The 14,702-nt window shown below is 46.2% G+C and overlaps 1 protein-coding gene across 3 annotated transcripts in view; it reads right to left on the bottom strand.

The window, feature by feature from the left end:
• The window catches only part of jade2 (jade family PHD finger 2), a 152,850-nt gene that overhangs the window by 135,602 nt on the left and 2,546 nt on the right, over nt 1-14,702 (bottom strand). For all 3 annotated transcript variants that reach the window (XM_082960242.1, XM_082960244.1, XM_045693416.2), the window contains 2 exons: nt 3,493-3,556; nt 1,273-1,358 (listed from right to left, as the gene is read on the bottom strand). In XM_082960242.1, the coding sequence (XP_082816368.1) occupies nt 1,273-1,358; nt 3,493-3,556 (150 nt within the window). The remainder of the gene's footprint in view (nt 1-1,272; nt 1,359-3,492; nt 3,557-14,702) is intronic.

Below are 14,702 nucleotides of genomic sequence, written 5' to 3'. Positions count from 1 at the left end.
TCGGGGTCACGCGCATAAGCTAGTGTCTCTTGATGGGCCACTTGAGAAAGGCGATAATGTGTTTCAGCCTGGGGCTGGAATGACGACATTCTCTTTTTTCCCGGGCTATGAGAGCCTATGGACGACGTGGGAAGTGTCACGTTAGAGCAGAGATCCTTAGTAAATGATAGAGATGGCAAAGAAGTTCCAGAAATGGTCAGACAGGCCACTTCCTGTAAAGGAATCTCTCAGGTTTTGACCTGCCATTTGAGTTCTGTTATACTCACAGACACCATTCAAACAGTTTTAGAAAATTTAGGGTGTTTTCTATCCATATGTAATAAGTATATGCATATTCTAGTTACTGAGTAGGAGTGGTAACCAGATTAAATCGGGTATGTTTTTTATCCAGCCGTGTCAATGCTGCCCCCTAGCCCTAACAGGTTTTAAGTCTGGCTTTCCCCTCAGCCCTTACTCAGCTTAAGCTAAGTAGCCAGGGATTTTTCTGCCATTGAAATCCTTGGGTGGGCCGCCTAAGGGTGTAAAATATCTGTCTGTGTCTATACTCTTAAGAAATTTGTTTTCGGGATGGAAAACGCTTTCAGTGTAAACTTAAAACAACTAAAAACACAGATATAAAGTATGTAGAAATGATAATGGACCCTTAATACTTGGAAATATTATAATCTTTGAGAATTAACAATCCCCAAAATAAAAGCTAGACAGCCAGGGATATTTAAAAAGTCCCAAAACAATTAATTTCGCAGTATTGATTTAGTTGTTATGTTTGAGCAAAACACAGCATTAGACAAATGTATGAAATAGATTTTCTCAGCTCCATCGCAGAATGTGATACTGCAGAAAATTTGCTTTAAAAATGCAATACTCCACACCACCAAGATGAGGGCCTCTAAAATGTATCCATGCTACAGGCCGACCACACCCATTGCCACGCCCCCGGACACCACCTAAGCTTATTTTTGATCCAGAAAAAACCCTGTGTAGCTTTCATTTCTTTTTATTCTATAGTTTGATCCTTGTTTTGTTTTTTTTACTCTCTTGCTGTACAATCGCCTTGGATTTCTTAAAAAGGCACTTTAAATCCCATGTATTATTTATTATTAGTCAGTGTCTGCATCCCAAGTGGCAACCTACTCACCAGGGCCCATTATTCCCTATATAGTGCACTATTTCTGACCCTGGACAAAAGAAGAAGTGCACTATAAAGGAAATAAGGTGCCATTTGAGACTCACCAGAGAGTTGTGTATAGCATGGAGTTGGCAGTCACTCACCTCAGACGGTTTCTTGTGCTCCTGTCTGACCCAGGTGCTGCTGGTCCCGGTGTTCTTGGAGGACCTGGACCAGGAGGTCACTTGACCTGCAAACAATGCCCCGGTAACAGTTACATTTCAGATTTACAGCATCCATGTAACTTATCCAGAGTGACTTACAGTCAGAGGAGACGGGAGGCTGCCATTTTCAAATCACTGATCACAACGTAGGGCCTCAAAGTCTGACTGACTTGCCTAGAGATCATAATTAGTTTGGTTCAGTAACGACTGACAGGTGGATGGATAGAGATGGTGATATGAGCGGATAAGACTGAGAACAGAGTCGCTAAATGGGCTGAAGAACCTTTCAACAACGAGTTAGATTTGGTCAGTATCACTCACTAGAAGGAATAGAAGTCCCGATATTACTGTATTTTAGGTCATCTATATGATTTTCATATGATCGCATAAGAGTGAAATGATCATTTCCCACCAACTAGTCCATTCTCTTGTTTCCCTCCACGTCACACCAGAACCGAACGGTAATTAACCAGACAGAACACAATTAAACCATCAGAAGAAACTGATTTGTGATAAACATATTCCTAATCCCTGTGGTGGGTAACGTCCCAAATGCCCTATAGCGCATTACTTTTGACCAGAGCCCTAGTGCATAACGGGATAAGGTGCCGTTTGGAAAGCAGCCAATATTTAGGAATGGTGTTAAACGGGGCTGGAGGCAGACCTCGTCATTCCTGTCTTCAGAGTCACTCTGTGATGAGTGGGTTTAAGTCCAAGGCCTAGAATGAATCCTCCGCTCGGCTGTACTCTGTGTGTGTGTGTGTCCACGAGTCAAGACGAGCAGGCAGGTGGAGAGCGGTGGTCGTCATCAAGTCATGGTATTTATAGATCACACCTCAGCCAGCCACAAAGTCCCTTGCAGCAACACGGGAGACACTAATCTCCTCAATAACTGACATTTCCATTTGTACACGGTGACAGGTTGTTATTTTAAATGTGTGCTGTTCCAACTACCAGGAGGGAGTTCAGAGCCACGTCATTATGTAATCTCAGTGTGTGTGTGTGTGTGTGTGTGTGTGGCTGTTGGGATGGCTATGAATGGTCCACATGATATGGCTGTGGTGTGGTACCTCCACACATTGCAGAGCGACCGCAAATCAGAGCTACCCATCAAGGCCTGTTTTAATGACAAGCCCCAGGGGTAGCACAGGGACAAAAATGATCATTGGGATCCTTCAATTAGGAACATGATAACCCAAACCCATGTGGAACAGATGCAGGCTAGCCCGGGACACTGGCGTGTTAACGGCACTCAGAAGCACTGGTTGGTTTAGGGAGCATCAAGCAGCGTAGCCCCCGGCACATGGCCCAGAGCTAAGGCCACTGGTCCAGCGGTAGGAGTTGCCCGTAGGCACACATCTCAGATCAGATTAATTCATGATTGGGGGAGGTAATCAAATTGGGGACAAAAGTAAAATAAATAGTTAATCTGACCTTAGATCAGAGACTAGTGGTAATTTCATCCTACTTCGTCACAAGCATACATATGTCCATCACTTGGCCACCACCATTGTGGCTCTCAGTGATCAGTCAGTCAGTCAGTCAGTCAGTCAGTCAGTCAGTCAGTCAGTCAGTCAGTCAGTCAGTCAGTCAGTCAGTCAGTCAGTGGAAGAAGCCGTTGTGGTGATGCAGGCATAAACATCTATACACTGCCTCTGTCTTCGATCTGAGCCCAGGCCACTACAAAGAGTCAGGGACGCAGCGAGCAGAGAAAACAAGATGACAAGCAGCAGACTGTCAGAGTAGTAGAGAGGAGGCCGGGCTCGTGACTGTTCCAGCCATCGGCAGTGTTGCAAATGGCATCCTATTTCCTACAGCGCACTACTTTCTACCAGGGCCCATAGGGTGCCATTAGGGACAGAACCGAGGCCAGACTAGTGACGGGTCCTGCCGCTGAGAATGTTCTGCCAAGCTGCTCTTTAGAGCCCGGAGTTTATTCTGCCTGTGTGTTTCGCGTTTGGCTGCAGAGTGTGCCGTCGGCCCTGTCCTAATCTCTCCCGTTTAGTCAGAGTACAGCTTTCATGACTCACTCCTAACTAATTAGTCTCCAATGGTGACAATCCCGCCCTTCTAGCTCTCCATTAACCTCCCCCCAATATTCCCCCCCCCCTCACTCTCCAGCCCTTTTTATCATCTCTAACTACATAAGTTTCAGCTCACTGTCAGTGGTGTCCGAGTCATTGCTGCTGGTGGAGTATTTTCTTCTCTTCTTCTCACTCTCCATCTGTTAGGGAAGAGAAGAATCAAATACAGAGACACATCAGTATACAGCAGCAATCACAGTACAGGCTACAGTTACTATGCTGCGACAGACAGACAGACAGACAGACAGACAGACAGACAGACAGACAGACAGACAGACAGACAGACAGACAGACAGACAGACAGACAGACAGACAAAGAAGCAGAGATGAGCAAAGAGAGAAAGCAGCAGAGAGAGAGAGAGACAGACAGAGCGGTGGTTATAACACAGGGGAAGGGCGAGACTTTATGAGGATATCTGCTCTGTAGATATGCATGTCTGATTCCCCCATCAATCCACAGAAAGAGTACAGTGAGCCAGCAAAAGACAACTAGAGGAAAAAGCGGGTTATGGCCTTCAGTGACTGAGCGCAGATTTATGTGGCCATAAAACAGGGCTTTTCCCTCTTATATTGGGCTCTTCCTGTTGCCTTCCTCAGCCCGCCGTAAACTTTACTAGTGACATTTAGACTTCCAAATAGAGCTGCCTCTCACACTCCCTGTGCTTTAGAATAACTTGCTACGTAGTGGTGAGTACATAATGGACTTCCTGTCTGGCTTCGCTGGAGGTTCAGTGACCGAGGTATCCCTCAGGGATATGTTGTTTTTCCTTTATTGTTTTACCCTCAGTGCCGTATCAAAGACGTAGAGAAAGCAATACAAGTGGGTGGTGGGAGTCATGTTTCATACTGTAGGTTGAAGACAGCGACTCATCGCCTCCCCTTCACAGAGGGGAAAAACACTGGCGTGTCTGACCGACAGCTTTTCACCGGGGAAGAAAAAGTGAGAAAAAAAAAAAGAATCACACAGGTTCTCGCTATTCCCCCCCCCCCCCCCATATTTTTCTCCATCAAACAAAATCCTTGTTAAGATTGAGACATTTCCATGGCCATGGAGAGGAAGAAGTCTGTGCTAGGTGCCAAAGATGAATAACAGATGTATAAAGAATGCATTTTCCACTTCAACATTTTTTTATTATTTTTTTTAAATCCAGTGTGAGATCCATTTTCAGTTAAAACTCTTAATTTAGAGCAGGATTCCCCCAGAGGTGCTCTACTGTTGGAACAGTTCTGCAGGAGGAGTCCCCTCGGTGACGACTTCGCACCATAAAACAAATGAGGTGCTCCACAGCACTGAGAGATCTAAATCAAACTGTATTTGTCACATGCGCCGAATACCACAAGTGTAGACTTTACCGTGAAATGCTTACTTACAGGCCCTTAACCGACAGTGCAGTTCAAGAAGAGTTAAGAAAATATTTAATAAATAAATGAAAACTATATATAAAAAGTAACACAATAACGAGGCTATATACAGGGGGTACCGGTACCGAGTCAGTGTGCGGGGGTACAGGTTAGAGGTCATTTGTACATGTAGGTAGGGGTGAAGTGACTATGCATAGATAATCAACATCGAGTAGCAGCAGTGTACAAAACAAATGGGGGGGGGGGGGGGGGGGGGGGGGGGGGGGCAATGTAATAGTCCGGTGGCCATTTGATTAATTGTTCAGCAGTCTTATGGCTTGGGGGGGGTAGAAGCTGTTAAGGAGCCTTTTGGACCTAGATTTGGTGCTCAGGTCTATAACCCAAGTCTATAACTTGGGTGACTGGAGTCTCTGACAAGTTTATGGGCTTTCCTCTGACACCGCCTATTATATCAGTCCTGGATGGCAGGAAGCTTGACCCCAGTGATGTACTGGGCCATACACACTACCCTCTGTCGCTCCTTACGGTCAGATGTCGAGCAGTTGCCATACCAGGCGGTGATGCAACCGGTCAGGATGCTCTCGATGGTGCAGCTGTAGAACTCGTTGGCATACCATGCCTTGCACAGTGGCCAAGATGGATTACATTACTGCACTGTGACTCCACAATGCCCCCCTTTCCACGCATGCCTCAAATCACCTACTTCCGAATGGCGGCACGGCATAGCAAAACTGGCAGTGCCACTCCATCTGTAGCGGTAATGGTAGTAGCAGTGGTGGTATTGTGTACTCATGCCTGCTCTTGCTACACAGAGAGGAGAGCAGACGGGCCAAAACAACGCCGGGTCCCTCCATGGAGTCACCACACAGGGCCGTGGCCCTTAGCTCTGCTGCCCCTGGTCTCATTGGCATGGTGGTGTGTGTGTGGCACAAAGCCGCCCAATCTCCAGACCCACCCACACACACACACACACACACCTCTGACTCACTCACTGGGGAGGCCTGTGTGATGACTGAGCTGCATGGATGGAGAGGCCGCAGGCTAAAAAGGCTGCATCCCAAAACTGTCTGCCAGTGCCAAAGGGGGCTGCCCGGACAGTTCCGTGTGTATGTGTGTGTGTGTGTGTGTGTGTGCGCGCGCGGTCTTTCAGAGTGCTGAGAGATGACTGCCAAGCCCATTAGATGGCTAATTCTGACACCGAGCCTCTGAAATGGATACAGTTACTGCCTGCCTGTCCTGCCTGCCTGCCTGTCCTCCCAGCCCGCCTGTCCTCCCTGTCCTTTCTTTCCATCAACAAGCCACTTTCAGGTCCCAGGATAGAGGGAGAGGATGCCTTGGCATTTACAGCACTAACAGTCAGGCAGCTGATATGTCATTAATAACAGGCACCAATCTGCAATTACCACACACACCCACACACACACAGAGAATGACCAAGCATTTGTTCAGAATCCAGTAGGTCAGGCTGCTTGATGAAGAATCCCTGCATTTAAATTGCTTCATAAACAACATCTCTCTGAGGCTGACTGTTTCTGAGGCTGGTTTGTGACAGCCAGTGTGTGTGTGTGTGTGTGTAAGGGGGAGATGCAGCAGTGTCATTAGGCTGGTTTAAACAAGATGCCAATGTGTAAAAAGAGCCACTGGCAAAACTGCCAGAGAGCCAAGCAACCAAGCTCCACTCTCCCTCATTCTTATTTTATTGACAGTCCTTTTCCTCCTCTCCCTCTCTCCCTCTCTCCCTCTATGGAAAAAGCGGAGGGGAGGGTGTATGCAACATGAGTGCTGGGTGCATTGTGCAGTGTTAATGCTGTGTGTACAAAACAAGGCAGGCGAAGAGGGAGCAGTGTATCACTGCAGTACCCCTGGGAGACAGATCCTCTGCCTCCCCGGAACGCAACGAATCGGCAAGTCGGCTATTTTTGGAAAAGGAGAGAGGTATAGTGAGGACAGATGGGGAGTTCTAGGAGATATAGAGAGAGAGCGGCAGCATAGCCTAGTGGTTAGAGCGTTGGACTAGCAACCGAAAGGTTGCAAGATCGAATCCCCGAGCTGACAAGGTACAAATCTGTCGTTCTGCCCCTGAACAAGGCAGTTAACCCACTGTTCCTAGGCCATCATTGAAAATAAGAATTTGTTCTTAACTGACTTGCCTAGTTAAATAAAGGTTAGAGAGAGAGAGCAGTGTGTTTGTAGTAGTTGTGGCGTAAACCACCCTGTAGCCCAGCAGGGGTTGTGATGCTCTGCGAGCCTCTGAATGAGGCAGCTATGGCTCTGTGAATGACATGATCACAGGCACAGCTGTGCAGAATCATGGAGTCTTCACCCCAACTAGAACACACACACACACACACACACACACACACACACACACAGAGAGAGAGAGAAAGGCAACAAAACACAAAAGCAGACAAACACACAAGGTGTGCACGGTATGAATAAAAGATTCATTCTAGTTCATATCTAAAAGCGCTCATGCTTCCTCACACACCAACGAAAACCTAGAAGGAGGGAAAAAAAAGGGGGGGGGGGGGGTCTCATTCAGAGAGCACTATGTCGTATAAAAAATAAAGAGGTCATAGAACAAGAAAATGCACTTGAACTATTACTGGTTCACATGGCAGAAGAGGAACTGAGACGGAACTCCGTGCCGGCATTATAAACAAGAGCACTTCCACATTTGGGCTGGGCGATTTATCCAATGAATTCTATTCATTTGAATTTGTTTTGGCACGATCCAGTGCCTTAAGAAATTTTAGAATAAGATAAAATGTGGTAAAAGTTAAGGGGTCTGAATACTTTCTTAAATAGTTTTTCACCCCCCCCCCCCCTAAAGTTTAGAAACTTTAGCTAATTGATTAAAAAAATAACTGAAATATCACATTTATATAAGTATTCAGACCCTTTACTCAGTACTTTGTTGAAGCACCTTTGGCAGCGATTACAGAATTGAGTCTTCTTGGGTATGACGCTACAAGCTTGGCACACCTGTATTTGGGGAGTTTCTCCCATTCTTCTCAGCAGATCCTCTCAAGCTCTGTCAGGTTGGATGGGGAGCGTTGCTGCACAGCTATTTTCAGGTCTCTCCAGAGATGTTCGATCGGGTTCAAGTCCGGGCTCTGGCTGGGCCACTCAAGGACATTCAGAGACTTGTCCCAAAGCCACTCCTGCGTTGTCTTGGCTGTGTGCTTAGGGTCGTTTTCCTGTTGGAAGGTGAACCTTCTCCCCAGTCTGAGGTCCTGAGCAGGTTTTCATCAAGGATCCCTCTGTATTTTGCCCCGTTCATATTTCCCTCGATCCTGACTAGTCACCCAGAGGAACTCCAGAGCTCTGTCAGAGTGACCATCGGGTTCTTGGTCACCTCCCTGACCAAGGCCTTTCTCCCCCGATTGCTCAGTTTGGCCAGGCGGCCAGCTCTTGGAAGAGTCTTGGTGATTCATAACTTCTTCCATTTAAGAATGACAGAGGCCACTATGTTCTTGGGGACATTCAATGCTGCAGAAAATGTTTTGGTACCCTTCCCCCGATCTGTGCCTCGACACAATCCTGTCTCGAAGCTCTACAGACAATTCATTCGACCTCATGGCTTGGTTTCTGCTCTGACATACACTGTCAACTGTGGGACCTTGTAAAGACAGTTGTGTCTTCCCAAATCATGTCCAATCAATTGAATTTACCACAGGTGTACTCCAATCAAGTTGTAGAAACATCAAGGATGATCAATGGAAACAGGATGCAGCTGAGCTCAATTCTGAGTCTCATAGCAAAGGGTCTGAATACTTAGTTAAATAAGGTATCTGTTTTTAACACATTTGCAAAAAAATTCTAAAAACCCGTTTTTGCTTCATCATTATTGGGTAGCGTGTAGATTGCTGGGGATTTGTATTTTATCCTTTTTAGAATAAGGCTGTAACAAAAGGTGGAAAAAGTCAATGGGTCTGAATACTTTCCAAAGGCACTGTATGTCTGGATCGCAAGAATCAAGTTATTATTATTTTATCTCCTTTTTCCTCCCCAACTTCGTGGTATCCAAATTGGTAGTTTCAGTCGTGTCTCGTCGCTGCAACTCCCGTACGGGAGGCGTGCGTCTTCCGAAACATAACCCGGCCAAGCCGCACTGCTTCTTGACACAACGCCCACTTAACCCGGAAGCCAGCCACACCAATGTGTCGGAGGAAACACTATACACCTGGCGACCATCTAGTCAAATGGCTACCCAGACTATTTGCATTTCCCCCCCCCCCCCCCCCCCCCCCCCATCTCCACACCACTGCCACTCTGTTGTCATCTATGCATAGTCACTTTAATAACTCTACCTACATGTACATACTACCTCAACTAACCGGTGCTCCCGCACATTGACACTGTACCGGTACCCCCCTGTCTATATTGTTATTTTTTACTGCTGCTCTTTAAAATTACTTATTACTTTCATCCCTTATTCTTGTCCGTATTTTTTTTAAACTGCATTGTTGGTAAGGGGCTCGTGAGTAAGCATTTCACTGTAAGGTCTACACCTGTTGTATTCGGCGCATGTGACTAATAAAATTTGATTTGACCGTGTCAGCGTGCATTGCGCCTGGCCCACCACAGGAGTCGATAGCGTGCGATGGGACAGGAACATCCCTGCCGGCCAAACCCTCCCCCTAGGGTACATTTGGTCTGTGGCGAGGTCACGCTGTGAGATCACCACCTTCCAGGGCTACGTTGTGTGGCATAGTCGTAGGCTACTCTCCAATGAGGATTCTGCCGCTGTTTCAAATGGCACCCTATTCCCTATTTAGTGCACTACTTTTGACCATAGCCAATAGGATGCCATGTCGGGACACAACCGCACCCTCACTGAATGACCTCAGCAGCGACCCCAGGGGACCAGCCCAACACACGAACAACAAACTGATCATGGATTTCCTTTAACGTCACCTTCACGGATCCGGTCCAACCACAGATATTAAGACAATATTTATTGATGCTGCTGCATTATGGGGAAAAAAATAAATACGTATTTTTTTTTAAAAGAGGTGGAAGCGGGAAGGAGGGGGGGGAGAAGACCAGGACCAAATCATTTTCTACAGTCTCTCCCCCTCTCCTGAAAGTGCTGACAAACAATGAAAGGGACCTGAGTGCCAAAACCAGGGAAGAAGGAGAGGAGGGCTGGTGCAGGAGGAAAAGAGGAGATTAATCCCCCTGCTCTCACCTCCCCTGCCATCAGGAGTTCATTAGCCCCAGTGAGGGATGGAGGAGTGCACAGTGCCCTTCACTCACACTAACATGGGCCCGGCTACCGCCCTGTTTATCTTCCTCCTCCCACCACCACCCTGTTTACCCCCCCACCCCTAATTTACAACAGGGGCCCAAGCAAGCATATGTCTGCATGTCCAACCATTTAAGTTTCCTGGCTGGACACTTGTTTTACCTTGAGGTGAATAATTAGTTCAAACCTAGGGGACCGATTGTCGTTTATCGTTTCCTTTCATTGCTAAAATTGTGGCCTTGACCATTTGTTGCCATCAGAGAATGAACGCTGCTTTTTTGGATGTTTATCCTTGTAAAAGGGTTGGTGTTGTGTTTATTATTAGCGGACAGCAGTAAATACAGACACCAACCCAAAGCTTGGTGCTTTTTAAAGATGACTTGCTTTACAGAGGCCACTGACTGGTGTAATCAGGCACTGCCGGCAGGCATAAAAATTGACCGTTTTTCAAGCCTTTTCATGTGCCGGGAAACTAGAGATGCTGGGTAATCTACCTGGCTTTGATGCAAGGTGAAAAGGGCAGGGGGGAAAGACAGCCACCTGACAACCACCTACTGTATCACCATCAGCAAAGCCTCCGATTACCTTCTTGAACAGGCTGGGGACTTGCGTTCTATCCAAGGTCTGGTACACAGTTTGCGTACCCAACGGCATCAATTTATAGCGCACTTTTTTCATATATAAAAAGGTCCCATAGGGCTCTGGCCAAAAGTAGTGCACTATGTAGGGAATAGGGTACCATTTGTTCAGTACTGCCACAGGAGCTTGGCTTTATTATTTCCCTTATTCAGAAGGACAGTGTCAAAGAAAACATGGAACGCCTTTTGAAATGTATTGCATGTATGTTTGTTTAGCCTGTGTGTTTTGTGTTCCAATCCTGCCTCACAGCCGAGGGGAGAAAATAAAAAAACTACATTTTCCATTCCTCCTGCATCATACCCCCGCTCCGCAATTATATTTCAATAACAATTGGTGAGTCACCGGGCCGGGTGAAAGACATTCATCTCCTGGCGTTTCCAGAGATTTCATCCGCCCTCTGCCCACTGAACAGCAGGCTCCCACTGAGACCTTGACAGGCTCAGTTAATGAGCATCCATTCCAGGCCACAGCAGGGCCATCCGCAGCAGAGAACACACACACAGAGACATGAAAGCACACACACACAAACGTTCTTACGTAAACATGATGCATGCACACGCTTACACACAAACAAGCACAAACATGCAAGTACATGGTCACACACGCACAGGCTACAACACACACCGCTACAACACACACCGCTACAACACACACCGCTACACATGTAAGGAGATAAACAGCCAGGGACGATGAAATGAGCTCAAGCCAACAACCATTCCTATTCATGAGAATGCCTTACCAAGAGAGAAAAAAAAATACATACAAAATAGGGACCAATTCGAGGTAAAAAGGAGTTGGAGCACCCCACAAAAAAATAATAAATAAATAATTAAAAAAAAGGTGAGCAGGTGACTGACGTCAGTTTGTCGTGGAAACGTCAGTCACCTTCGCATCGTATACAATGGATTAAATCTAACCCCTAGGTGGTTAGAGTGTTGGGCCAGTAACCGAAAGGTTGCAAGATCGAATCCCAGAGTTGACAAGGTAAAAATCTGTTGTTCTGCCCCTGAACAAGGCAGTTAACCCACTGTTCCCTGGTAAGCCGTCATTGAAAATAAGAATTTGTTCTTAACCGACTTGCCTAGTTTAATAAAGGTAAAAATAAATTTAAAAAAGGAGCATAAAAACTCGCTTCCTCTTTCCCTTTCTTTGCTGAAGCGCAAACGCCCACCTGAACTCTTACCCTTCCTATTCCTTCCCCCCTGCGTGGATGTCATCTCCCTCCCTTGACACCTATCAGCAACACACACATTGCTTGGGGAGGTTACTGGGGCGAGTATGTGTGTACAGTTGGAGGGATGTTAAAATGACATGAGCAGCAGTCAGTGACTCCATTCATGAACCCCCCGTGGAGTAGCTGCTAATACCATACTGCAGATCATGTGAGGTACCCCCTTTTTTCAACCAGTCAGAGAGTGCTACTAACACACACACACACACACACACACTAGGAGCCCACACACACATGCACCTGTAACATAGATTACTAACACACATGTACACACTCCCCCCGAGTGACCCCCACCCCATGTAATCAACAGTGTTTTTCTAGGTAAGAGTATGTGACCGAGAGAGAGGAGAGAGAGAGATGCACTTCCTAATGTCCTGCCAAATGTTTGACCATATTAGACACGTACACTATATACACACACACACACAAAAGTATATGGACACCCCTTATAATTAGTGGATTCGGCTATTTCAGCCACACCCGTTGCTGACAGGTGTATAAAAATCGAGCACACAGACGTGCAAACTCCATAGATAAACATTGGCAGTAGAATGGCCTTACTGAAGAGCTCAGTGATTGTCAACGTGGCACAGTCATAGGATGCCACCTTTCTAACAAGTCAGTTCGTCAAATTTCTGCCCTGCTAGAGCTACCCCGGTCAACTGTAAGTGCTGTTATGGCAAAGTGGAAATGTCTAGGAGCAGCAACGGCTCAGCCGCAAAGTGGTAGGCCACACAAGTGCACAGAACTAGACCGCCGAGTGCTGAAGCGCATAACATTTTTTATCTGTCCTCGGTGGCAAAACTCACTTCCAAGTTCCAAACTGCAACTGGAAGCAACGTCAGCACAAAAACAGTTCGCTAGGGGGCTTAATGAAATGGGTTTCCATGGCCAAGCAGTCGCACACAAGCCTAAGATCACCATGCGCAAAGCCAAACGTAGGCTGGAGTGGTGTAAAACTCGCCACCATTGGACTCTGGAGCAGTGGAAACGCGTTCTCTGGAGTGATGAATCACACTTCACCATCTGGCAGTCCAATGGATGAATCTGGGTTTGGCGGCTGCCAGGAGAATGCTACCTGCCCCAATGGATAAAGCCAACTGTAAAGTCTGGTGGAGAAGGAATAATGGTCTGGGGCTGTTTTTCATGGTTCGGGCTAGGCCCCTAAGTTCCAGTGTAGGGAATACGTAACACCTCGATCTCACCGACCGCATCACTGCATTTTGGTACACCAGAAGTACATTCATTTCCAATAGAACGCTGCGTTTGCTTTGCAGCATTGCAGAGGCAGTTGCAGTGCGTACATTGGATTTATTGAACGTATGCGTAGACGGTTTGACAGAAATCGTAGCAGAAAGTGAACGTTGAACTTTTGTTGCACACATTTTTATTCATTTAACTTGGCAAGTCAGTTAAGAACTTCTTATTTACAATGACGGCCTAGGAACAGTGGGTTAACTGCCTTGTTCAGGGGCAGAACGACAGATTTTTACCTTGTCAGCTGGGGGATTTGATCTGGCAACCTTTCGGTTACTGGTCCAATGCTCTAACCACTAGGCTACATATCCAGATGATGCTGCGTACTATTTTGCGCAATGACTGTCGGTGTGGTCAAGGCATAGCATTACAGCATACAATGACATTCTAGACGATTCTGTGCTTCCAACTTTGTGGAAAGAGTTTGGGGAAGGCCCTTCCCTGTTTCAGCATGACAATGCCCCCGTGCACAAAGCGAGGTCCATACAGAAATGGTTTTTCAAGATCGATGTGGAAGAACTTGACTGGCCTGCACAGAGCCCTGACCTCAACCCCATCGAAAACCTTTGGGATGAAATGGAACGCCGACTGCAAGCCAGGCCTACTCGCCCAACATCAGTGCGACCTAACGAATGCTCGTGGCTGAATGGAAGCAATTTTCCAATATCTAGTGGAAAGGTTTCGCAGAAGAGTGGAGGCTGTTATAGCAGAAATGGAAGGGGGGGGGGGGGACCAACTCCATATTAAATACCCATGATTTGGAATGAGATGGTCGACGAGCATTTCCCTCAGATTACACAGACCCACAAAGAATTCGAAACACAAATCAAATTTTGATAAACTCATATCTATTACCACAGTGTGCCATCACAGCAGCAAGATGTGACATGTTGCCACAAGAAATGAGTAACCAGGGAAGCACATACACCATTGTAAATACAACCTATATTTATCCGTTTATTTATTTCCCCTTTTGTACTTCAACTATTTGCACATTGTTACAACACTGTACATAGACATAATATAATATTTGAAATGTCTATTACTTTGAAACTTGTGAGTGTAATGTTTACTGTTCATTTCAGTTTTGTTTATTATCTATTTCAATTGCTTTGGCAATGTAAACATGTTTCCCCATGCCAATAAAGCCCTTTGAATTGAAATGTAATTGAGAGAGAGAGCTCTTATGCTCCCATACCATGACTCATCTCCTGTTTCATGGGGGGGGGGGGGGGGGGGGTAGAGCTGTCACAACTGGGTCCCTACATGATTCAGACTTAATTGATTAAAGGAAGGGACCAGTTCAATTACATTTGTGCAATAAGAGAAGCAGGATGGATTGCACAGTCTACTATTCTGAATCACTGGAGGTAATGGATTGTAAAAAATGTTTACTTGTTTGTTATTAAAGAGGACCATAATACATAATAATAACATTTGAATGTACTCGAGGTTATGCGCTGTAAAGTAAACTTCACATACATTGGCACCCCCCCCCCCATTAACAAACCAAAACCCCTCTCCCAATAAGAATTGAAAATATAAA

The sequence above is a fragment of the Salmo salar genome, chromosome 13 (assembly GCF_965601325.2).
Source record: "Salmo salar chromosome 13, fSalSal1, whole genome shotgun sequence".
Lineage (NCBI taxonomy): Eukaryota > Metazoa > Chordata > Actinopteri > Salmoniformes > Salmonidae > Salmo > Salmo salar.
This window is presented reverse-complemented; position numbering and strand designations above follow the sequence as displayed.